This window comes from Larus michahellis, chromosome 8 (assembly GCF_964199755.1).
Source record: "Larus michahellis chromosome 8, bLarMic1.1, whole genome shotgun sequence".
Classification (NCBI taxonomy): Eukaryota; Metazoa; Chordata; class Aves; order Charadriiformes; family Laridae; genus Larus; species Larus michahellis.
The window spans coordinates 46,857,068-46,880,689 of NC_133903.1; the positions used below are offsets into that span (position 1 = coordinate 46,857,068).

At 36.4% G+C, this 23,622-nt stretch overlaps 1 protein-coding gene across 7 annotated transcripts in view; it reads left to right on the top strand.

The window, feature by feature from the left end:
- Positions 1-23,622, top strand: part of MAST2 (microtubule associated serine/threonine kinase 2) — a 195,115-nt gene that overhangs the window by 23,702 nt on the left and 147,791 nt on the right. For 6 of the 7 annotated variants that reach the window (XM_074596793.1, XM_074596794.1, XM_074596796.1 and 3 more), the window contains one exon: positions 2,124-2,266. The exons of the other annotated variant lie outside the window; for it this stretch is intronic. In XM_074596793.1, coding sequence (XP_074452894.1) covers positions 2,124-2,266 — 143 coding nt within the window. The remainder of the gene's footprint in view (positions 1-2,123; positions 2,267-23,622) is intronic. 7 annotated transcript variants of the gene reach the window in all.

Below are 23,622 nucleotides of genomic sequence, written 5' to 3' on the forward strand. Positions count from 1 at the left end.
TGAAGAAAATGCAGATATTTAGATATATATTTTGAATGTGGGTGTTTGGAATGTATGTAGGGCTCGAGGCATGGCAGGGAAAGGCTTTAGCTTCAAGCTCCGTCCCCAAAATAATTCCACATTATTTTTGGAAAAGAATCAAATAAGCTTAAGGGTTATAGATGATTGTGCATGCAAACTGGTTGGCTTAGATGTGACTTTTGATGGAATTCTGTCTTCCTGGATTCAGATTTTGTGTAACTAAAAGGAGACATTGATAAATTTGTCTTAGGGAGATTTAAATAATGTTATTCCCGCTCTCAAGCACTGGCATTTTGAACTGTTAGATAATTATATCGTTTGAATTGCTATTATGGGATATATTAGTGCTTTACTGAGATAAATACAGCAATATACATTTCTGTAGTTTTAGATCTCTGCAGACAAAAGGAGTCATTGTATTTATGCATAATCTTGAAAATGAGCAAACCATGGAAATCACGTCCACAGCTGTAAGCAGCTTGAGTGGGACTGGGAAAAAGGTACTAATACGCTGTGTCTCTGTTTGCTAGTCCAAGTTGAGCCGTCTCATCTCTCGTACACTTCGACTCATTCTGTTAATGTGCACTTGGCCTGTTGCTCATTACTTTCACAGAAAATTAACATAAAGAAGTTTAAAAAAAAAAAAAGGACACAAAAAAAAGACAGCACTCCTCACCCCTCCGTCATCGTGGCTAATCACATTATGTGACAGTTGTCCAAATAATGTCGCCACTTCTATGTAATGAATGTAATATTTCATATCTAATTCTAAGGTGAGGTTGAAGTAAAATCACTTGCCGCCTCTGAGAAAAAAGTATTTTTCTACAGTTTATCTGTTTAAAGATGTAGAATTCTTCCTGTTACTTACTGCAACAAATGCCATAGTCCCCTGTGACTCCTGTTGTAGTATCTGAGCATGTAATAATCTGTTGAATGCAACTGTCTTCACCATGCTTGGAAGGGGCCGTCTATAACTTAGTCTCACAGTCCTACTTTTCAGGAAAAGAGGTATTATTCACTTCCATTTTGCAGATGGTGAAACTGAAGTACAGGGGTTGACTAACCAAAGTTACAGAGGAAGTCATCTGGAAGCTAATAATGGAACACAGATTTACAGACTTTTTCACTTATGTGTTTTTAACCACAAGACTATCTTTCTTCTCTTTTGTTTTTTTAGGTTTTTTTTTTATGAATGACATTGTACATAAAAGGAAATTGTCAAGCTTGATGGAGTCAAAATAAGACCTACTTTGACTTTGGTTCCTTCTCATTGTGGAAATTTACTGCTTGACATTTTCCAAAAAGGAATGTTATATTGACTAGAAAAAAAAATATATTGAGCAGATCCTTTTAAATGATTACTATATTTCCTGCAGTAAAGTACAGTGGTGTGAACTTGTTGAGATAAGAACTACTCATCTCACTGTTTGTGTATGTAGCATGGGACATCAGCATCTATACTAATCAGTCGGATACAAGGGAGACTTGGGAAAGCTGTAGAATATTTTGCTTTTAAGGTAATACGGTATTGCTGAAGAGTGAAATTTTTTAAACAGAAAATATCCATCCATGGTTCAAAGCTGAACAATGTTTAAACATATACTACATTCTGATCATGGCTGCATGAAAGCTACTGCTGAATGTTCCAATGGTAGGGGAAAGTGGGGATGTCTAGATGGCAAAGCTATTTAGAAGAGGTAATATTTTACAATTATGAATGCATTTTCATAAGAATTTTTAAAGTTATACTTGGATTTTACAGCATTAACATTGCCTCTATATAGGGCTGTAATTGGTGGCCCTATTGTTTCCTTTTAAGCTGGGTGAAGTAGAGAACGGTATAAAGTGATAGAAGTAATTTTCTACAAGGTTTTGGATTTACCTACCATAATGTAAACTAGATTTTTTGGAAATACTTAGTTATCAAACATAATGAGTTCACAAGTAGCATGCTCTTACATGTTCTAACCTTCCAAAACCTTTAAATTGTTTTTTTATTAAATGCTCTTTCTCCACATACAATATTTGTTTTCAGCATTGTATTTTGAACTTGTGAACTTGTTTAAAAACAAGCTCATAGTATTTTGGTTTTGTTTTTAAAGGAAAACAGCTACTTCCCTTATCAAATAGTGTCCACAGTGGAGTGGGACAGACGATATGGCAGCCACCTGGAGATACCTCAAACCTGGTCCGCATGAGAAATCAGTCCCTCGGACAATCTGCTCCTTCACTTACTGCTGGTTTGGTGAGCGAGTCTGGGAATCCTCATGATGATTTTGTGCTATAAATAAAAAGTGGTGTGATCTTCAGCTTTAGTTTTTACCTTGCTTTCCCTGCTCCTGCTCAGTGAATGCAGCATTTTGTTCCCATGGGCCCTTTTTAGGGTAGAAGGTGAATTAAGAGGAGAATATGTTCATCCTGCTTTTGACAGGAAAAAATGTGTGTGTGTGAAGAATAATTTCTTCTTAGGGAAGCTCCTTCTCAGTGCTACTTTAAGCTTCCTGATACCTGAAAGAAAATATCACTGGATGTCTAGGGTGATGTGGCATGGGAACTTGACCATTTAAAACGAGTTTAATTGAGAAACAGCTTTCTGAGTAGCTACCTCTGCCTGTTTCCGTAGAGAACAGCTAGGGAGATGAAGCTGAAAGGGATAACTGTCCAAGGAATTGAAGAGCTGGAACTGACATCTGCTCTTCTGTGTGATTTCTGTCAAAAGGTTTTGGTAAAGTGAACGTATTTTTGAAGAACGTTGCATCTGTTAAATTAGCATTTTCTAAGAAGAGAGTATTCGGGGGGAGGGAGGGGGCACGATGGGACTCCAATGGCTATAGTCAAGACAGAATTGTGAGCCAAAAGGAACGTATGTTTTGTTTGTAGATGTTACTTATTACCTCTAAATATCTAAAATCACTGAAGTGCAAGGAGATATTTATAACCTGTCATATATATAACAGAAGTTGTTGCTAAATAGTAGACTAAAAGCAAAGCTAGAAGCTTTTTTTGACAAACTTCCATAGAGTTGTTTGTATAACAAGTTTTACTCAGCTGAGGAAATTTTGGTGTGCACTACTTTATAGAGCCACAAGTAACTGGGTAAATTTATATTACATTGTAAGGCTGTTTAGAAGCAATTACCCCTTAAGTAAAAGGGTGTACCTTGTATATAGCCCTTAAATTGCTAGCCCTTAGAATTTTTGGGGGGATCCTAGACAGTTTGGCACCACCAGGCTATGAAAAGAAACTTAAATCTTTAAACTTCAAAAAGCCATGCATTTGTGTTATGACTAGTTTTGATTTTGCAATGAAGTATTTGTAGTCTCGGCATTTTCAGACATGCCACTATATTGAAATTCCTCTAATTTGATTTAATTGTGTTGTGTCTTAGTTTGGTGCCTGTTCAGTGTTTGTCTTAAATGTCTATTCTTAGTGGTTATAATTTGACTGTATCAATAGAAAGGGAAAATGGTTCACGTGAACTTGGCATCTAAGTATTTATCTGGTGGGGATTAAAGAAAGTAACATGTTAAAATACTGGTCTGTTCTCTAGAGGCAGGCACATGCCTTGAAGCTTCATAGCTTAAGTTAATGAAAATAACCGTGCTTTAGAACAAAGCATTAGTTCTCAGATATTTAATTTGGAATGCTAGTTTGTTGGTTAATGGCTGTGTACAAATCAGCGAGCTGCAGATGCATTTGCGTGTTACAATTCTGCTTTTTACTAATATGATGTACTTTGTCATGGCAGTGTTTGTGCTGCTTATCAAATGTTCTGATATGAAATGCAATACCAATAACTTGTTTTCAAATTCTCTGCTTTGTAATTAAGGCAGAGAAATTAAACTATAAATCCAGTATTTGGCCCTCTGTGATGGTGTTAGGTATTGAAGTATATGGTCACTTTCCCGTCTCTGTATACTTTATGGTGGGCTGTATGTTAATTACAGCTGCAGTTAATTGAGCCTAGAAATTAAGATTTTTTTTTTTTAATATATGAAGTGGGCTTCTAAAGCAATGACTAAAGAGCTGGTCACAAGATGAACACCTAATTAAATGCAGTGAATCCTGGGATCTTGGAGCTAGTTACATATTTGCAGCTGTTTTAATATGCTTGTGGTATTGAAATATGCTTCACAAATTAGAATAGCAAAAGGTCTCTTGCCAGTATAATTAATCTCCTTTGAAGAATAGCTCTATTAAGAGATGAGTAGGTTCAGTAATGCAGAGTGTCATTTTAATATGCCAGCCTTGATTGCCAGAGCATTTAATTCTTTTATTATTTGTTATAATGCAATAGACAGATAGCTAGAGAGAAGTGGGAGTGTGTTATGGGAAAGCTGGAATACTCAAAGCTATGTGCATTGTTTCTGCTCCCTCTTTTTGGCACTGTAGGTGTCAGTGGATTTTCCTTTACTAAATTGCTTTGCTAAAATCCTTTGCTTTGCTTGGCATTCAGTAATGTGTTTTGTTTTAGTGTTTTTTTTTCTTATTTTTACTTTCTAACCATTACTAATCCTACAGATTGTTTGCTGTGCTTAAATTACATTCTTTTCAACTTCAAGTATTTGCAAAGCAAAAAGATAAATTAACAATAGCAAATCTATAGAAATTAGTTTGCAGCTTCTGAAACAAGACTGATAGCCAGGCTAGTTATCAGCAACAACTCAAGAACTGGAAATACATCAAACTCTAACATGCTAAACTATGTAAGCACAATTTATTGTGAGACAAAATCTTTCAGCTTGTACATATGTGATAGTCTGGATTAATGTGTCTGCATAGCAGTTGCCACTAGATCTGTGACTTGAGCAAGAAGCCAGGGCAGACTGAATGCTGAGTCCTGTCAGTGTGGAATGGTAGATGTTGATCTGATCTGTGTGCCTTCTAAATATACGTGGGGATTTCAGAGGATGACCTTCAGTTGATCATCTGCTCCTAAGACGGATGGCTCTGATCCTACTAGATTGAATTCTGGTGGGGAGTGTCCTATTTAAGACTTCTAAATCCCTAAGAGAACCGAGGAAATAATCAGAGAAAAAAGATAGGAAGCATCATTGTGGGCATCTCAGTGGTGTTTTCTGCTCTCAGGACTCCCAAACTGGGATGCAGGGAGTGTGTATAAAGCGTGTGTATAAGGAACAGAAGGATAATAATGTGGAAAATGTCTTATGACTTAGTTTGGGGGTTTATTTATCTGAGATATCAACCTACAGGCACCTACAGGAATTGATTACCAGAAGCAATGCCATAATGTGTCAATATTCCAGGGCTGGAGTATTTATGGGTGGGCAACGGATGATTTTTCCTTCATGTTTATTGTTAAGGACAGGTTGCTCAACTGGAGCACTACACTAATGCTGAATATGTATTTACATTTATGGAGAGAGAGGTGGTTTTTTTTGTGTGTGTGTCCCACCCTCTTACCCCCCATAGAGAGCATCTCAAGCACTGTCCCCAGCGTTTTGTGAAAGAAACATCTGAGAGTGTGCTACCCATTAATTAGGAATACATCTTACATGCATTGCTCGCTATCTAATGCTTGGAAAAGTTTGAGATATTCCAAGAATAAGAAACTATGCATGTTCCTTCTGCCAACCATGGTGGTGGGAAAACCCTTGAAGAAGCCTGTCAGTGGAAAATTAGATGCATTTCTGGAAGAGATTTTGAACCTTTTTAAATTTTTCTTATACTTACAAACTTTAGTTTTCTGAACTGTTCCCAGTACTGAACTGAAACTCACTGTACTCCTTGAACCAAAAAATTGAACATAATATTTGAAAGTGAGATTCAAGATTCTAGCCGGGTGGTTGCAGTTCTGTCTTAGGTGTAAGCTTTCTTCCTTATATTCTCTACTATGTGGTATGTGGTGAGAGCCATTTCTTCGTCGATGAAATCTGCTGACTAAGCAGTTGGTACTCTGTTAATCTTCTGATGCCAGATCTGCAAGTTTTCCTTGTAGGGTCAGTCTTCTCTTCAGAGAATAATTTGAAATGACTTAGAGTTTTACATTTACATTGTAAGGTAATAGTTAAAACAAAATGAGACAATTGTGTATTCTTTGCTGTTGAAGAGAGTGCCAGATAGTTCACCTTTCCCTGGTCTTGTTCTAGAAGAAGTGGTTAAAAAAAAAAAAAAAAGCACCTCTCAGATTTTTCTGTCTGGAGGGTAGAAAGGCTCAAATGCAAAGACTTGAAGTTATTAACAAGTTGAAGAACTTCCTGTGTTGAATAACACTGAGCCAGGGATGCTGCCCATTCAGCCTGATTTATTCTAAACGTTTAGTTCCCCAAAACTGCAGATTAGGCAATACTGAGTGGAATGGGGAAAATGGTTGTCCTTGTGATGGTGGGTCCTTGGCTCCGCAAGGAAGCGTATACTGGAAACCCGGTAACTGTCATTTTGTGGCGTGTTATCTTTGCCCAAGTTGGTGTATGCTTTTTAGATGTAGGAGAGAATATTTACTGTTTATTTTCTAAATTTTTACTCTTTTGCTTTTTTATTTCATTATTTCATTTTAGATATATTAGCAATAGAATACCTAATGTATGAACTTCCCATAACAGTATATCTTCTCTGTGCAGATTGCTCTTTATTACAAAAGGATGTATTTCAAATCTGTATCGTTCCTGGCTAATTGGCTACAGACTTGGGTTTGTGGGTGAGGCAATTTAGGCAATTCCCTTTAAGTTCATGTGAAAGCTAAATCCAATTGCTAGTTTTCATAAAGCCTGCTGAGGAGTTTGTGGGGCTGGTCTGACATCTGCTGGTGGGCCTGCGGCAATGGACAGAAATCATTTACTCTGAGATCCAAGGAAGTTTTTGTAAAACGTTTTCAGAGAGTTTCGTAATCGTTAGTGATTTTACAGCACAGACTTTCTATTTCTGGGATCGTGTTCCACGGTAATTACTTGCTAATAACCTGGCCTTTTTTTTTTTTTTAGCTGGAGTATGAATTACTGTCATGTTTTAATACTACACTGTCATTTGCAACATTCTTTGTCTGGTAATAGAGAGATGATAGTTGAGATAGTTATGAATAAATTAAGATTATTAATTTTTAAAAAATTATTATTTGGAGCTAATTGTATAAACCATTGTTTGCAATTTTGAGGTCAGAAGCTGTGTTGCCTAATTGTGTGTTGGTCTATGGCCTGCTAGGTGGTGCTGGAGTACTGGAGGTCTCAGTATGTTGGATTGTGTTTTCAGCACAAAATTACACCATTGCTACAGGACCAACCTAAAGAAGAGCTAGAGGTGTTTTCCTGTAGACTGTAGCTATAGGAGACCTTAACTCTGTGTTGATTGTCAGTTCAGTACAGAAATTAATAATTCAAAAGGCTTGATGAAGTGCAGTGGAACTAGAAGTTCAAGCTTCTTTATACTCTGCTTCAAAACCCCTCCTAGTTATAAATGAAAATTCTGTCTCTGGGTCTCCTGCTTAGTCCCTAGTGCTTTAATGAATTTACTGTTTATTATTTAGCATCTCTGCTTTGTGCAGGCATCTGGGTAGTGGCTGTTAATCTCACAGAGATGAAGTCTTGGAAGGAATAGAGTTTATAGTGACTAGTAGGTATCCGACTAGCAAATTAAATATTAGTTTGCAAAGCACAATAGCAGATCTTCAACCGCACTCTACACCTTTCTGCTGGATATGTATGTTGGCGGTGAGGTGAATGCATAGAGCTTAGACTTCTACCTCCTCACAAAAGAATTAGATGTAACCCCTGTCTTTTTATTGAAAAATACAACAGTAGTTGGGGAACAAATCATTAATGCCAGTTGTGCATAGAGCTACCTCCTGCTGATTGACTGGGTACTTATTACAGAAGCAGACATTTGAATCTGATGAGAAAACGTCATTTACATTTGTGTGTTCTGAAATATGCAGCTGTGCTTTTCCCAAAATGTTTTGTCATAGATAAGGTTACTTTTAGTTTGTATTCTAGGTGGTAATATGTTGACCAATTAAATGTTGTAGAATACAGCTGAAAATAATTTTGTCTAAGAATAATCATTAAAGTTATAGCTAATGAAGGTCATAAATTATTTTAGGGAGTAAAGAACTTTCAATACTTAACTGTGCAAGTGGAATTTCACACTTATATATTGTTAGAAAAGCAGAAGATAGCAGAAACTGTGGTTGTATGAATGAATGGATTTTATTACTGTATGAAGTAACGGAAATTGCATTTTAAAATAGCAGTTGTAATTATAATAACCTGAGATGGGAAGTAAGTTAACTTCCAAATTAAGACCATGTGAAGTCTAAGTTTATGCTATACTAATAAAAACTTTGCATTTACTTATGCTGCAAGGTCTATGGGTGAATCTTTGAGAGTTTGGACACATTATCAGTTTTGGAAGATGTGGTTATAAGGAGATAGCAGATGAGTGTGGCTTGAAGAACTAAAGCAGTGTCCAGGCTTGCATTTGTTTGAAGGGACTGGGTCTGAGGAAGAGGTAAGGAACTAGTTCTAGACGGAGGGTTGTATGTATCAGCATGAGCTGAATGTTAAAACTTGAAAGTAAGAACGAGGATTTTGGATCTGATTAATGTGGAGCAGCGGAGAATAAGGCCTTTGCAGAGAAGTAAATGATATTGTAAGTAAACTGCGGAAGAGCTGCTTTGAATGTATTTAGGTATTCTGAGCAAAATTCTGAGCATTGGGCAGTGTTTAGAGTACTTGCAGAGACTTACCTTTGTCACAGCATTAAGATATCACTGGTAGGAAAGTGCATATGCTATGATTCTGTATGTTTTCATGATAGATTCAGGACACATGCTTCACAGTGGCATTCAAAACTGATATTCCTGATAGGTTTTTCACTAGTAAACTTCATTCTGAATAATTCATGTGTATCTGTGTAACAAACAGCAAAGAGTTATGATAAATCCTGTACTAAAGTTATATTTAATATATAGTGCATGTTACTTAAATACAGTCAGCATCTTGCTCTGAAGAAACTTCAGCATATTACTTAAACACAGTCAGCATCTTTTTACTCACTTCAGTTAAGTGAATTCCATTTTGGAGTGAACTCATTGGCTCAAAGGAGATTTTCATACTTGAAAGAAAATTTGAACATCCTTCTATGTAACCTGAGGCTTGTCATCGTAGGAAATATGAATTCATAAAACTTGCCTTGTGATAATTGTTAGGCACTAGACTGTCAGTTTGAATGATTGCAGTTCTCATTATCTTCAGATGCTGCGTGTTATTTTTTTGTCTGTGAGTATGTTGAATCGACTTTTGGCACATGCAGTCAGTTCTGTTCCTGACAGCAGCACTATTGTAGGTGTAAAGTGAGAAACTGCTGTAGTGTGCATGGAAAATTAACGTTTTTGCTTGGGGAGCTGTGGGGAACTTAAAATATAAAAAATTATTCAGACTGTCTTGAACGCATATTGTCACTGAGTGAGGCTTTGTTCTGTAAGAGTGTTGTTCTGTGGTTCTTACTGGCCTCTATATAAAAACATACTGATGTAGTCAGTAAAAATTTTGGTTTTTAATTTAAAATAGTGAAAAATTGACTGGTTTATTTTGGTGATTTTGGACGGGTATTTCCATAGAAAGGCAGTGTGAGTTATCCACTTTTAGTACTTTAATACGGCTGCTTTCTGTGTCTGGTAACACTTCGGGTAACCGTTTCCTAGGATGTGATTATAGGAGGATCAGTCTTTAAACATGAAATAGTTTGCTTGCCTAAGTTTCAAACTACTTTGTTCCAGTAATGAAAACTGTTTTGAGCTTTAGGACATCTGTAAAAATCTCTCGTAACTCTTTGACTAAGCAAAAGCTTTGGAGATGCTCTAGAAATTAGTAGCATAATCCTCCATGTTTGGCTGCTGGTTTTTGTTTGATGTGTTTTCCTGTACTGTATTATTTCGGTTTGTCCGAAATGTGTCATTCCAGCCATCCAAACAGTTTCAGCTCCAGAGACTCAGTGATTGCTTACGTTACCACTGGGAGGAAAATGGGAATATGGTGGTTTATATGCTTCACCTCTGAACAGCTACAGCTCAGAATCTTTCCTACGAGTTAATCTAAAGCCCTTATTACTTTGAGATTACTAGAGGGGGAGAGGTGAAATCTCTTGGCAGAGATAAGTGTAGCCTTGTAAGTGAAGCACAGTAGTAAAGCCTGAGACTTATGCAACAATCCTGATATCTGAACTTTGATAAACTAAGATACAGAGAGGTTAAGTCATTTGGTCATCAGTGGAACTGGGAGTGAAGCGTACCTCACAGGCTTTCTGTAAAGCTTGGTTTATTAATGCTTGGAAAATGTTTGAAGCTGAAATGGTCAGTGCTATGAAATAACTTATTCCTGCAGTCACTGTATATAGTGTGCCTGTGTCGTTCTCTTACTTCTGTTTGTGTTAAAGACATTATTTAGGTTTTGAAGTTAATTGTTCAAAAGCCAGGGAATACCTTGATCTCTTTCCTGGCTTTGCTATGCTATTATTGCTAACCTCAGCATTTCTGCAGGAACTGTGAATTTAAAACTCTTCCCTGGTGGAAACGGCAGAGTCCTTGTGCTGTGAGAACATGAGGTATGAAGTCAGAATAACCATTACACTAGCAAGCTTGATTTAGAGTCAGTATCTGTACTTCTTCCCTTTGTGAACAGAGACTGGGATAAATAATGTCCAGGCTGTTTTTTCAAAGCTTTGTTTATTACAGGAATAGATGAAGAGGATTCTTGTATTGTGGCGTTTTGGATTGATCAGAATTTTGTTTATTGAAAAGCAGTTGTGGCCAACTAAATGTATATAGTGCAAGACTTGCTGAGAGGGTTCCTTATGTGTTCAAAAAAAACAGCTTACCTAAGCTGTTTTATTAGTAAATAGAGTGGAACAACTGACTGAGGTACTTCTTGCAGTTGTTGTTTATTGCAATGACCAAGTTTCCATTAAAAAAAAATATTTCTGTCTACATTGTAAATATAAAATGCTGTCATGAATGCTGTCATGTTGAGGCTATAGTGTGGGTATGCAAAAATGTGTGTCAATGTGAACTTTAAGGTATTGGTAAGGGGGAGATGTGTATAATAGAGGATTGAAAGATGTGCAGGGATTCAGAACTGTCATAAAAAGATGTGAAATGTAATTAACCTAAAATAACCTTTAAAATATTTTTTGAGCCTGATAAATTACATGAGCTGTTGAGATAACTTAATGAGAGATTTTAATTTTACACCTTAAATAATATCCTATTAAAATCCTCAAGATTTTGCTTTGTGATGGAATCCACTGAGACTTACATTTTCACAACGACCTCATGATTCAGTAACATTGTTAATATATTGGGTGCACATTTGAGGGATAAGGTCTAGGTTAATGGCAGCATTTGTTCTTTAAGTGCTTGAAGCTACAAAGCTCTAATTGAAGATATGAATGTTCAAACCTCATTATTTTAATGTGGTCATATGGTATAGTGACAGTAAAAGTAGTTATATGATGAACTCTTATGGCAGGGTTCATAATTTGTCCATGAAAACAAATTATTATGTGAAACTTGGAATTAAAATTCTCTGCCTTGGAGTTTAAATAAAACATGAAACTTCAGGTCTAACATGATTTCTGTATTTGTCTTCACTCAAAATTAGAAATAAGTATTTGCATACCTTCAATATAGAGAATACTGCTATGTGATTTGTCTACACAAAGTTACAGTGCATGCACTAAACTTTTCACACAAAGACTTCTAGTTAGATTCTTTGTTACATATTTCTTTTAAATAGTTAAGTCTGCAGAGGTACTTCTGGCAAATTTGCATCTCGAATTTTCTAAATACTGGTAATTGGCCTAATTTAGTGGATGAGCTGTTGCCAAAGGAAATACATAGTGTGTTTATCACCATGTCAAGAATCCAGGGGTTGAAGACAAAGGTCAGAATGTTCATTACTGCTTGCATTTCGTCAGTGTTGCTAACCCTGGTTGGCTGTTTGCAGCTTTGCATACTGTGCTGTCTCTAGATCCCTTTTAGGATCCCTCCTGCCTGTTCTGATGTTCCTAAGCTCCCCTTTCCCTCCTGTGTTCTCCCAGAAGTGTTTATTTTTCTCTGTGGCTTCTCTTATCCCCAGAAAACAGGAAAAAACCTCCCCACAGTAAAAATCAGTTCTTATTATTTGATGATATCCAGAAAAGTTGTGAATTTGGATTGCTTTGTGCCCAAGTATACTTCTACTGTGACCACCTTAATCCCTCTCCACTATAAATTCTTTGGGCTGTGGACTACTGGTTTGGGAATCTCAGCGTGAAAGCTATAGAGGTGTGTCTTGTATTACAGTTTTACTGTTGCTCAAAATTTGCATGTCTGTTTCTTACCATACAGTCACTTGTTCTTGTACAATCTTTGTTTCTGAAGTATCTCCTTGCTGAATGAACTGTGTTCTGAATCATGGGCTTTTGATCCACAAGTTGTTCTACTCTGCTCAAATGACAGTATGCAATATGAAATTAAGTTTGTGGTAATTATTTAATCTATTGATAAGTATCTGTTTTGTTTTACATAAGTTTTTGTTGTTTTGCCTTAATTCACTTATCAAATAATTTCTTTCAAAATAAAGTAAAACGTAGGGTGTTATGAATTTAAAACACAGGCACGCATTTCTTATCAAAGAAATCTTAAATCTTATTAGAAGAAAATAGGCTAATGAAATAATTAGGTAAGTTTGACAAGATAAACTGATGAGGTTTTTGAAATAAGAGGAACAATGTGTAATATTGTGTACACGCAGAACTATCTGAATTGAGAGGAAAAGTGTCATGTCAGCATTGTCAAATTATATTGATCAGGCATCAGCATCAATCCTGACTAAATAGGCAGCTGCTTAAAATTGTATATTTGACAATTACATCTTTTTATTTTCCATATGATTACTTGCCTGCTGACATGTTTATATTCTTGATGTAATCTACATACTGTGTTTAAAATGTTGCTGACTGAGAACTAGTTGAATTACACCAGACATAGAGAAGAAAGAAAATCAGACCTTCTTATGGCTGGTATGAACGTTTATGAATATCAGGTAATATCTACAAACAAAACACTTGATTACATTTATGTAGCAACTTAATTCCAAGAGAGCACTCTAATAAATTGAATGGAATGTTTATCTTATTTTTTTTTTAATGCTAAAGGTTATTTAGAAATTGGTTATATATAGATGAGACTTAAAAAGAAAATGGCAGGAAATTCTTGTATAAATGAGAGGTGTTGAAAACCTTGGGGGAACGGACCCTGTTTCTATGGATTATTGTCAGATAAATCTGTGGTATCAACTTCCATGGGCAAGTGTCAAGAATAGATGAAAACTCGTTTAACTGGAGGAGTGCTTGTCCATTAAACTTGACTCTACAATGACGTGGTAGATATCTTTTACCATGCTAGTTGCTGAATTCCATTATTTTTCCATAAGCAAAAGGTAAACTGCTGCTCTTCCCCTTGGCTTACTATAAATTGCAGTAATTTAAAGGGAAAGGTATTGTGGTGCCTAACTTCTTCAGTGAAGTACATTAATGATGTATGCCCGTCCTGTGACCTGATTTCTTTTTCTGTCCCATTATTAACAAGGCTTTTATCATCAAGCTTTGCCTGCCTTGTATGAAATCTCCATCTGAGCATAGTCATGGACAACTATTAGTAATTGTTAGCTCCATTTTTCCTTGCACATCAGGAAACTTCTCCAGTAGTTTTGTGGTTCAGAAGAAGGTAATCATGATTTCACATTCTGGAGCAAGCAATGAAAGGTTGGTTAAACTGCATTTTGTGTTAAGTAAAATGGATACAGTTGATTTAACTCCACTTTACCTAAGCTACATAATTGAGCTTATCCTTTTTATTATAAGCTTCTGTTCTGTGTTGAATCCCTCAGTTCAGAATAGTGGAAAGTGTTCAATAATGTTCACTACCCATAAGTATAATTATTACAATTTCTACTATGTGTTTTACAGATAATTACTTTAATCCCATAAAAATCCTCAAATTCTGACTAGGCTATGTGGAGGACTGGCTGTCTCATTTACATGCACTTCTGTGTCCCAGTAATTGTGTCCTCAAAGTATATGGGAAAGGTTAAAGACGACGGGGTTGTGGCTGGGTGGTGCTGCGTGTTTAAAGACCCTCCTCCCCACCCCTGTTGGAAACAGACAAAGCATCAGTGAGTAGCATGGACCACCTAAGCTTTGAAACTTGGATCGAATTAAGAAGTATTACCCAGGGGATGATACAGATAGGTGATGCGGGACTGGACACTGTAGAATGAAACATTAGTGGGAGACTTCTGTTACTTATATGTAGACAGGACACATGCCCCTCTGGGACATGATGAGAGTAGACTTCACATGTTCAGTGGATGTTTCATAAGAGAGGTCAAGGTCCAGCAAAGAGCCCATCGGAGGAGAGGTAACATTGCTTTTATCCTTAGCCGTGTTCAGTTCTGCTTCAAAATGTAAGTCAAAAAGCCACCCTAAAGGGTCCAACTGAAATACAGGTATGCAGAGCTAAAAATAGTCAAAAACCCACTAAGATTGCTTTCAGTTTCAAAAAGATAAACTGATTTAGAAAGAGAAAGCTTGTTGAAGAGCAAGGAATATCAGCTAAGAGACCTGCATCTTTGTAGTCTCCATGGAACCTAGTTAAGGAATTCTTCAAGGCAGAGGAATGCAGTGTTCCCCCCTCCCACCCCTGAATAAGAGTTAAGAATGATTAAAAGGAAAGTGGAGTGGTTAAAAACAGGATGAAGGAGGTTGCTAATTCAGTGAGTAAAAGGAGATAATGACACAGCTTTAAAAGAATTCAAGGATGAAACAGGTGAGCGTTATTTGTGCTGTATAGCCCATTGCTTAAAGCAGTTTCAGTAGTTGAGGACTGGAAACAGGCAAATGTGGTACCAGTATTTAAAAAACAGGATCCAGGAGAGATCTGTGGAGTTACAGAATTGCAGATGTTCTCTTCATTGCTACAGTTGCCTGAATGCTAATGCCTATGAGTGTAATTAAGCATTTGGTTGTATTAACACAATATTTGAATAGACCAGCCTTACCAAGTCATTCAGATGTCCCTGACAGTGATGACCTCACTGTTTATACTCCGCTATTACAGTAACTTTGTCATCAGTGGTTTTATGTTTATTTCTAGGTCATCAATTAAAATGCTGAATAATATTACATGCATGACTGTTCTGTTGACACAGAATGGTCATATTGAGTAGCAATTATTCTCACAGCTACTTTTACAAATTCAATTGATCGGCAGATTCTTAACCCAGAAAGTTTTGCCCTTTCCTAGAGATACTTTTTATTTTTATTTTATTTAGAAATGTAGTTTACAGGCAAGCCTGATGTCTACATGTTTACTTTATCAGCAGAGGCAGTAATTTAAACACCTTGACCCCCGCCTCCCCCATTGAAAAGCACCTAAGAACTCTTCTCAGAAATGTTGCAACCTTTATTTTTATTTGCAATCTTATTTTTTCCATAAAAATCTCAACAATTGCTGTTACTTCTGCTTTTTCTTTACTTGGAAAAGCTGATACAGGATTAAACTAATTATTTTGTCCAGGATTGACATCATCCTAGCAGCTCTGAAACCTACTGGTTAATCTGCTTACTCTTTGACTCTTGTTTGGCTGGGTAGGAATGGGCTCTCTTGGACTTTTCTGCTGTTGCAAAAGAAGGTTGGAAGGCACTACTGAGAAGGAAAGGGGACTGCTAGTGTGGGAAGTTCATGAGCATGGGACAGAGAGCAAACCGCTATAATAAACTGATAATGCTGATGCCTGATAACTTTGAGGTATATTTAGAACCATGCTGCTGTTGTCGTGTTTGTGTTTTGTCCATGGCAGCTTGCACTTCCATTTAGTTGCTTTCTACTTCCGTGACTTCAGAAGGAAACCTTAGGAGACAGGGGTTTCTTTGGCTTCATTACCTATTCTGGAAAGACCTTCTCCTTCCCTTGAATTCCACCTTGACTGCACAGATTTGTGTTTTGCTATGAGATCATTCTGTCAATATAGGCTTGTTTACTTAACAACTTTGGCAATTTCAGAAGGCTTCTTTCAATATTAAACCGTCCACCTTTTGCATTAGCAGATTATTTTTCAGCACGGAACTGTGGATTGCTGCTGGTGATTGCCAGTGCTTCTTTCTTCTGTGAAGACCTAATGTTTTGGTAGAATTGAATTCTCTGTTTTGTAATGTAGTTTCCTGCATTAATTAGTTTCTTTCTGGATCCTGTCAGATTCAGTATGATACCAGTCTTCTGAGAAGCTTCTTTTGTTGATGTATTTAGAAAAGGCTCTACTTTCATGGAAAGAATTTTCTCTAGGGATGCTGCCAAGACTTGTAAGATCAAGAAATTTTATGTCTTTGTCTTTGATTGTAATCAAACTGGCACTCATCGTCATTTTGTCTCTTTAGAGCTGGAACAGATCTGTAGATGAATATGCATTTTTGGCATTGACGTTAACCAAAATTGAAAGTAATGGTGTAAATGATGATCATAGCCAGGAGCATTGAGCAGTGATAGGGAATCAAAGTTGCTGCAATTGTTCATTCTTTCCTGGTAACTTCCAAGCCGCTGGGCAATTTCATCCAGGCTTGAAAAGAAGAAGAAATGTCAAAAATAATTGCAATTGCAATTTCATAAGAATTGGAACTGAGTAGGAGGCACCCTCTCACATTGTCTCAGAGAGAGACAGTTCATTGTTTGTTGTGGCTTGGCAGCACTGGTTGACACTCAAATGTGGCAGCTCTTGATTAACTGGGGGAGATGCTGTCTCCAGTTGGGTGGAGGTAAAATAGGAGAGCCAGAGTTACCTCTGTAAGGACCATGGGAGGGAGCAAGACGACCAAAAGACAAAGGCACATGATTTCCTACAGACTCAAGTTTATTTCTGTTGCTTGAGAAGCAGCTTGTTTATATTGCAGTACTGAAAACATCTGACATGGTTCTGTTTCCAAAACCATTGATGCTAGTGACCGAACTCTGGGCAAGGTTGGAAGAACAGATCTTGAAAAACGTCTTGTCATCCTTCCTTGTTGTCAGTTTGGCATGTTACTTTTACTGTGGAGGGAGTGGTGGGATGCTACTCCAGCAAATTGAAGATCTTTCCACATGCTGCCTTTGCAGCGTTCTGTGGCTGTCCCAAGCTGAGACTGCACTGAGAGGCCAGCAGAAGGAAGCGATGGACGTCTGTCCTGGACTGTAAATCTGACCTTTCAGAAAGGCGGAGAGAATCCTCAGATTTTCGTTGTGCATATTGGAGCAGAGCATACTTGTGGCATCATCTGCAGTTTATTTCTTTGCTTTTCACTACTAAAGACATTAAAAAAATTAGTATTCTACAAGCTTGAAAGACAGACTATTATCTAATTGGCTTTTGGTTAGGAGGATACTGATTTCTAGGTCAATGTAAAACAAATGAGCATTTAAATTGAAGAGGAGCAGCTGTTCCAAAGCCCCTTTCCACAGTGCCTGGTTTTGTTAAGGATAATTATGTCTAATTTTAAATTATGATAGCTTTGAGTATTGAGCTTTGCCTTGTTACATCCACTAGCTCATTCTCCTTCATCAGTAAGAATATTCCATCATGGAGATAGGTTTCTGATTGTATTTATTTTTCTGGGTCTTTTGAATTATGAAGAGAAACACAGCTTTAAAGATGGGGTTTTCAACACTTTCATGCCAATGTTACCATACTCCCATTTTATTTTTCAAGGTCTCAAAACAGATACGAAGTTGTCTGATTCCAGTGGAAAGATACTGCTGGGAAAATATATATTTATGTAAACATGTAAGATTTTTGTTCATATTTTTAGCTTGAAAATGGAAACGTTAGACTAGTGATGAAAAATCCAAGAAAGCTCTTGTCAGCCCTTGGAAGCAAACATATGCTAAAGATGTCCTGTGGATTACATACTGCTTGTTTCAATTAACACATTGATATTCCCTGGCAGTTCTTGAGACAAAAGCCCAGGTGACAATTCAAATGATGCATGAAAATAATATTTCAATTTTTTACTGGTAAGCTTAGATTTATTTTTTTTTTTAAACAAAAGAACAAAATGTTTCAACTGCTAAGCTCAATGTTATATTAGTAATTCAATAGGATGTCTGAACACTTTAAAGAACATATAATATAAATATCTTGCTGCTGCAATGAAGCACGTTTGTTTTTATGAAATGTTCGTTGCTGGACATGGCAGTATTCTAATGTCATGCATAAAGATTTTTGTGTTTGAATTGAATTTGGAGTAAAATGTAACTATAACTCTAAAGAAATGTAAAATATATTTTTTGCATTTTAATGTGAAGTCCAAGAATTTTTTTCACCTGCCAGTTTTATGGAAAGAGGTTGTTTTCACATGCCTTTTTAAAATAATGAATGTCACGCTTTCCTCTGAGAAATATTCTTTGAGGCTCTCAGTCAGCATCTCTTACTGTCTTTGTTTCCTCTCCTCTGATTAAATGTAATAGGTTCTGTTAAGCAAAAGCAAAAAAAGTTTGAGAGATTGCCAAACTGTTATTATGCATCTGCTTTTTTTGAGGAAAAATAGCTTTCAAAGAAAAAAAACCCCACAAACCAGGAGAAATCATAAAAATTTTTAGAGGTCTGAAGCAGTTTCTGAAGGAGAGGAAGAATAAAAAAAAAAATTTGTCACTGCACTTTAAATCTTTGAAATCCTGAATGAATTTATTCTTTTATCTTCCAGTTTTTGTTCTGGTTAAGTGGATAAACTTTGGGAAAAGGGATATCTATAAAAAAAGAACAGCTTTTAACTTGTCTAGCATTTTAAGGGGATGACAAAACTGTGAGAAATGAATAGCAAAATTTTGTTTGAGACCAGAAATGGAAGAATAAAAATCTGTCAGAATACATCAGTGAAAAACTGCTGTGAGGTGTCTTGCTAGATATCAGTGTAAGCTTAGTCTGTTAAAGAAAGAAACTAAAATCCTGACTCCAAAGTTTTGGCTTATCTCCAAGTGTTTATTTCAACGGCAGTGTTTGAATGTGGATCATGTTGGTCTTAGGTGGGCAAAATGGTGCAATCTTTGGAGACTTGTCCAAGCACTTTAATGTCAACTGGAAACCAAGGTAAAATTCAAGGTATATTGAAATGAATTGCATGTGGATTAAATTGGAAAAATATATTCAGTGCTGTAGAGACTGTTGCGAGCAGAATAATTAAAGAAAAATTAGGTGTTAACTTTCATGACTTTTTTTACTTGTAACTACGTTGACAGCTTAATTTATTATTTGTAAATGTTATGCGAGTGTAATAGAAGAGGTTCCTTGTTTTGCGAAGCATCAAGTGTTTGTTCTGATGAAGCGAGTGTCCAGAATGGGAAATCATTAGGGAAACACAAACAAGAGTTGGTATTGGGTCCTTGCGCTTTGGTTTTGTTGCCATTCTGATTAGAGGTGTTCACCACTTATGTTTTAAGTCTGAATGTCTCTAAAGCATGAGGGTTGTCTTATAATAAAGTAAGAGAATCCTGATTTTGGTAATGTCATCTAAATGTTTACTCAATATAAATTATATTTCTTCAGGTTTAAATTTGCAGCATATATTGAAAAAGGCTTCTCTGCCTACTGAAAAAAGTGTTTCTTTTAAAAATGGTATTGTATTTGAAATGTAGCATCAGAGAAGGTAGTTTCCATTCTGTGCTAATGCCAGTTTAACTTTAGAACAAGAATGTTTGCATAGTGAATTCAACATCTTCTATAAATATTAAAGTTTAATTGAAGAATCCTTTCCAAAGATGTTAGCTTTCGAAGGGGCTTGAGCCAAGGAACTTGTTTCTGCCTAGAAGCTGGTGTCTCTTTGGAATACAACTTCTATGGTACAGTATGAAAACAGTTGGTGTGTAGATGAATGAACTCTGTCCTCCACCCTTGTCGACAGCAAATTTACATTTGTGTGGCAGATTAGTGGGTGTGCTGCCTTTCATAATGTGGGGGATGGGGCAGTCTTGCCTGGGAATCTAAACCTAACAAACTGAAAACAGAAAATGTACTGTTAAAGCCTGATTATTGTGTAAACCTGGAGGATTTTACACATTTTTTCAACATTTTTTTCTCCCTGGGACCAAGCCTCATAAGTGCAATTTGTTGGGGTTCAGAATGAGTTCCGATTATGGTTCACTGTTAATGCACAGCTTTGCTCCAAAGGTCTTAGTTTATCAAACTGAATCTTGTAAATAGGAAAGAAATCCAGAAGGAAATCAGACAAGCTGTCAGGCGAGTTTCTTTAGGTTGACTGCCAAGTTGTTTGGTTTGTGTTTTGTTTTTTTGTTTTTTTTTTTTTAAACAAGTTACCTCATCAACCTTCCTTGGTTCAATAGTCTGTCAGTTTATCTCAAAGGGAGACATTTTCAAATCTCCAGATAAACATAACCTGATCAAAATAAATAAAAAAACTCCACCCCAAACACTTAAATTTCAGATTGACAGTGAAACATTTGGCTCACTTTGGTTGCCCAGGCAAATGTTACCAAAGACTTAAAAAAAAAAATCCAGTGAAATTGTCAGCCGATAATCTTTCAGAAAGTGATTTTATTTCTTTTTCCCAGCAGACAATATGTTATGTAAGGAAATGTTATAACTTTAAGGTTTGCCACAGCCTGATGTCTCTTGCTTTTAGTTTTGACTAAATAGAGTAAGAAATACAATGAATTTTGAATCATGAAAAACGAGAATTTTAAATCTCAGTATTTTAGATCAGGGAATTGTTCCTTGATAATAAAATTATGCAATAAAAATTGTTGCAGACAGTTGAAAAGCTGTTAGCTTTTTTTAGCTTGATTTTTGCATGGGAGTAATCCTTTTGTATGAAAAAGCATGCATGGGTCTTCATCATTGGATCATCCTATTGTGTAATGTTGACGTCCTGCACACCACATCTCGTATGATGGGGTCCCAGTTGTGTTGAGAGGCTTTCTGGTGTTTCTGTGGTCAATACTAAATAACACAAGTGGCTTAATACCTTTTTTAAGCTGTCAATGCAAGTGGACTTAGACTACTAGTGTTATGAGTTTAAGGTCTACAGCTATTGGATTCCCTTAAGCTATACTGGAGAGTACACAGATTTTTGATCCACAGTGTAATGCTTTGATTGCTAATACAACCTTTACTGATTTTGCTTTTATGGTAATGGTAGGTTTCCATTCTAATGCAACGGTTTAGCCCAGAGAAGATGGCATGATGCAGTACCAAAAACGTGAAAGGATTAGGAAGAGATAGCAACATTAATTACTCTCTTCTTCATATTTTAGTTAATTCTTAATAAACTGGATGAAACTTTTCCATGAATGTTGAGTGATTCATGAATTATTCCTCAAGTTTCAATTACAATTTAAGATATGTAGAAGGTCTTTTTATATTCAGCATGGATAGTACAACAAACTGAACACAGCTCAAAGATGATCCATGTGATTCTACACAGTTACATCTTTGTGCATATATGTGCACTCTAATATAGTAGATACAGGCTCCTTTCTTATTTATCCCTCTTTTCAGTTGCTTTGGTGATTAGAAAATCTGAGTAATAGCATAATAGCTTATTCACCATTTCTCAATTATTTTTATTGTGAGATGTATTGTACATAGGAACAATCACACTACTTCATAGCGACTTCCTGTGGTCGTTGCTTTCCTAACTATGAAATTGGTATGCCTTTGGTCATCTTCCACTGGTGCTATTCAGAAACCTGTGGGCTACAGAAAAACTGAAAGAATCGTTGCTTTCATTATACTGAAGTTAGCAGATGGAAAACTCCAGTCATCTTCAGACAATTACTGGAACTATTCTAACCTCTCAGACTTTTCTTTTACAAGACAGAGGAGTAATAGATTTTGGTAGCAGGTGGTGTGGAATGAGGTCTGAATCATGGATGAAATTTCTTCTTATCAACAGAAATGAAATGCTGACCGAGATCTAAGTGCAGACTCCTCCTAGAGTTTTGGTCTGAGAGGGTAGGGTTGGTTGCTTTTTAGTGTGTAAGGAGTAAAATTCCAGGTCTCCTTAGTATTCTTGAATGTCCTGTCGTACTTGTGGTCTTTTCTGTGATAACTGAAGGAGATTGAGTTCCTGAAGTCTTTTAACTCTGATCTTTTCCTGCCCTGAAAACAATTCTTTTGGATCTTTCTATTTTTATCAGTACTTATCTTGAAATATAGGTAACAGACACGATTTTCCGTAATGCTCTCATGAATATCATATGCAGAGACAATACCCCTCATTTATGACATGTAAGTTCGTTTGGTCTGTTCAGGGCCTATCTGCACTGTCATAGCTCTTGCACTATTTTTACAATTATTTTTCAGTTTACAGTTTCACTGTTACGCCTAGTTCCTTTGTGGATTTGATGCCTTTTAGGTTGCAAGACACTGTTGCCTTCAACAAGCGCTACCTTTGTACTCTCTACTTAAATAAAACCTAGCCTGATTCTACTGGGTGAGCCCATTAGTTTATCTCTGCTAGCACCTGATAGCAGGTGTCTCAGGCAGGTTCCCTTCCCAGAACACTTGCAGCCTTTTGTGACTCTGGGTCAGCTTCAGTGTATTTTCCTCTTTTAAGAGTACTTGGCAGATTCTTCAATGAACTTGCCCAAAAGCTTTTAGCCATGCTTGTGATTTATTTTTTTTTCCAACCTTTTACAGCAAGAAATAGCCCAATGTGACTATTGTTTAAGGCACTACCTCCTTTTTTTTCTTTTCTTTGGAAATTGCTCGTAGCCTCGTTTAATTCATCCTAGAATTGGCAAGCTGATAAGATGTCTTTCCCTACTTATCAGACTAACCATTGTAGGAACACACTTACCAGAAGTTCATGGCTCTCTTTTTCTTGATGTCTTCAAATCAAGATTGAATGGCTTTTTCAGAGAGAGCGCTGCAGCCAAACAGGAACCGGTTGGACTATGTCTAGATGATCCCAGTACCACACTACCTTTTCTCTTTTCTCATTGCTGCAGAGCAAAGCAAAATTTTCCCCAGATTTGTGAATCTGATGGAGAAAGAATTGCATTAGGTTACTGATGTTACTGGTGAACAAACTTTCAATACCCTCTTTTTATCCCCCTTCCTAGTTTTTTTTTTTTTTTAGTGAAGTTGAGTGCTAAGGTAGATACTGTAATTCTTAAAGGATTCAAATATTACATCACCTCCTTATTTTGAATTTTTCTTCTGACAAACAGATATTTTATTAGATCTTTTCTAAATGCTGCCTGCATCTGAAAACTGTTTGAGAAATTTGTTTTATGATTAACTTTTTATATAATTGATAAAATATAATTTTATGTACTTCAGTTTCTTTAGTAGCTTTCAGTAGTATATCTCGTAGTGAAAAGTCTTGTAAAAATACATTAATTGGAGACTTATCTGCAGACCTTTTAAGGTGTTAAAATGAATGTCTAAGGATGGTGTTATCTCTTGAAATGATGACTAAATTTCTAAAGGTAATATTTTGTAAGAAAAATTTTCCATGTCAGAGAGTTGCATTTCAATTCCATTTGTCTTTTGCTTGATTCAGTTTGGTACTAAGTATTCTCTCCCACCCTCTTTCGTCATTGCTTTACTGTGGAAGATTTTGTTG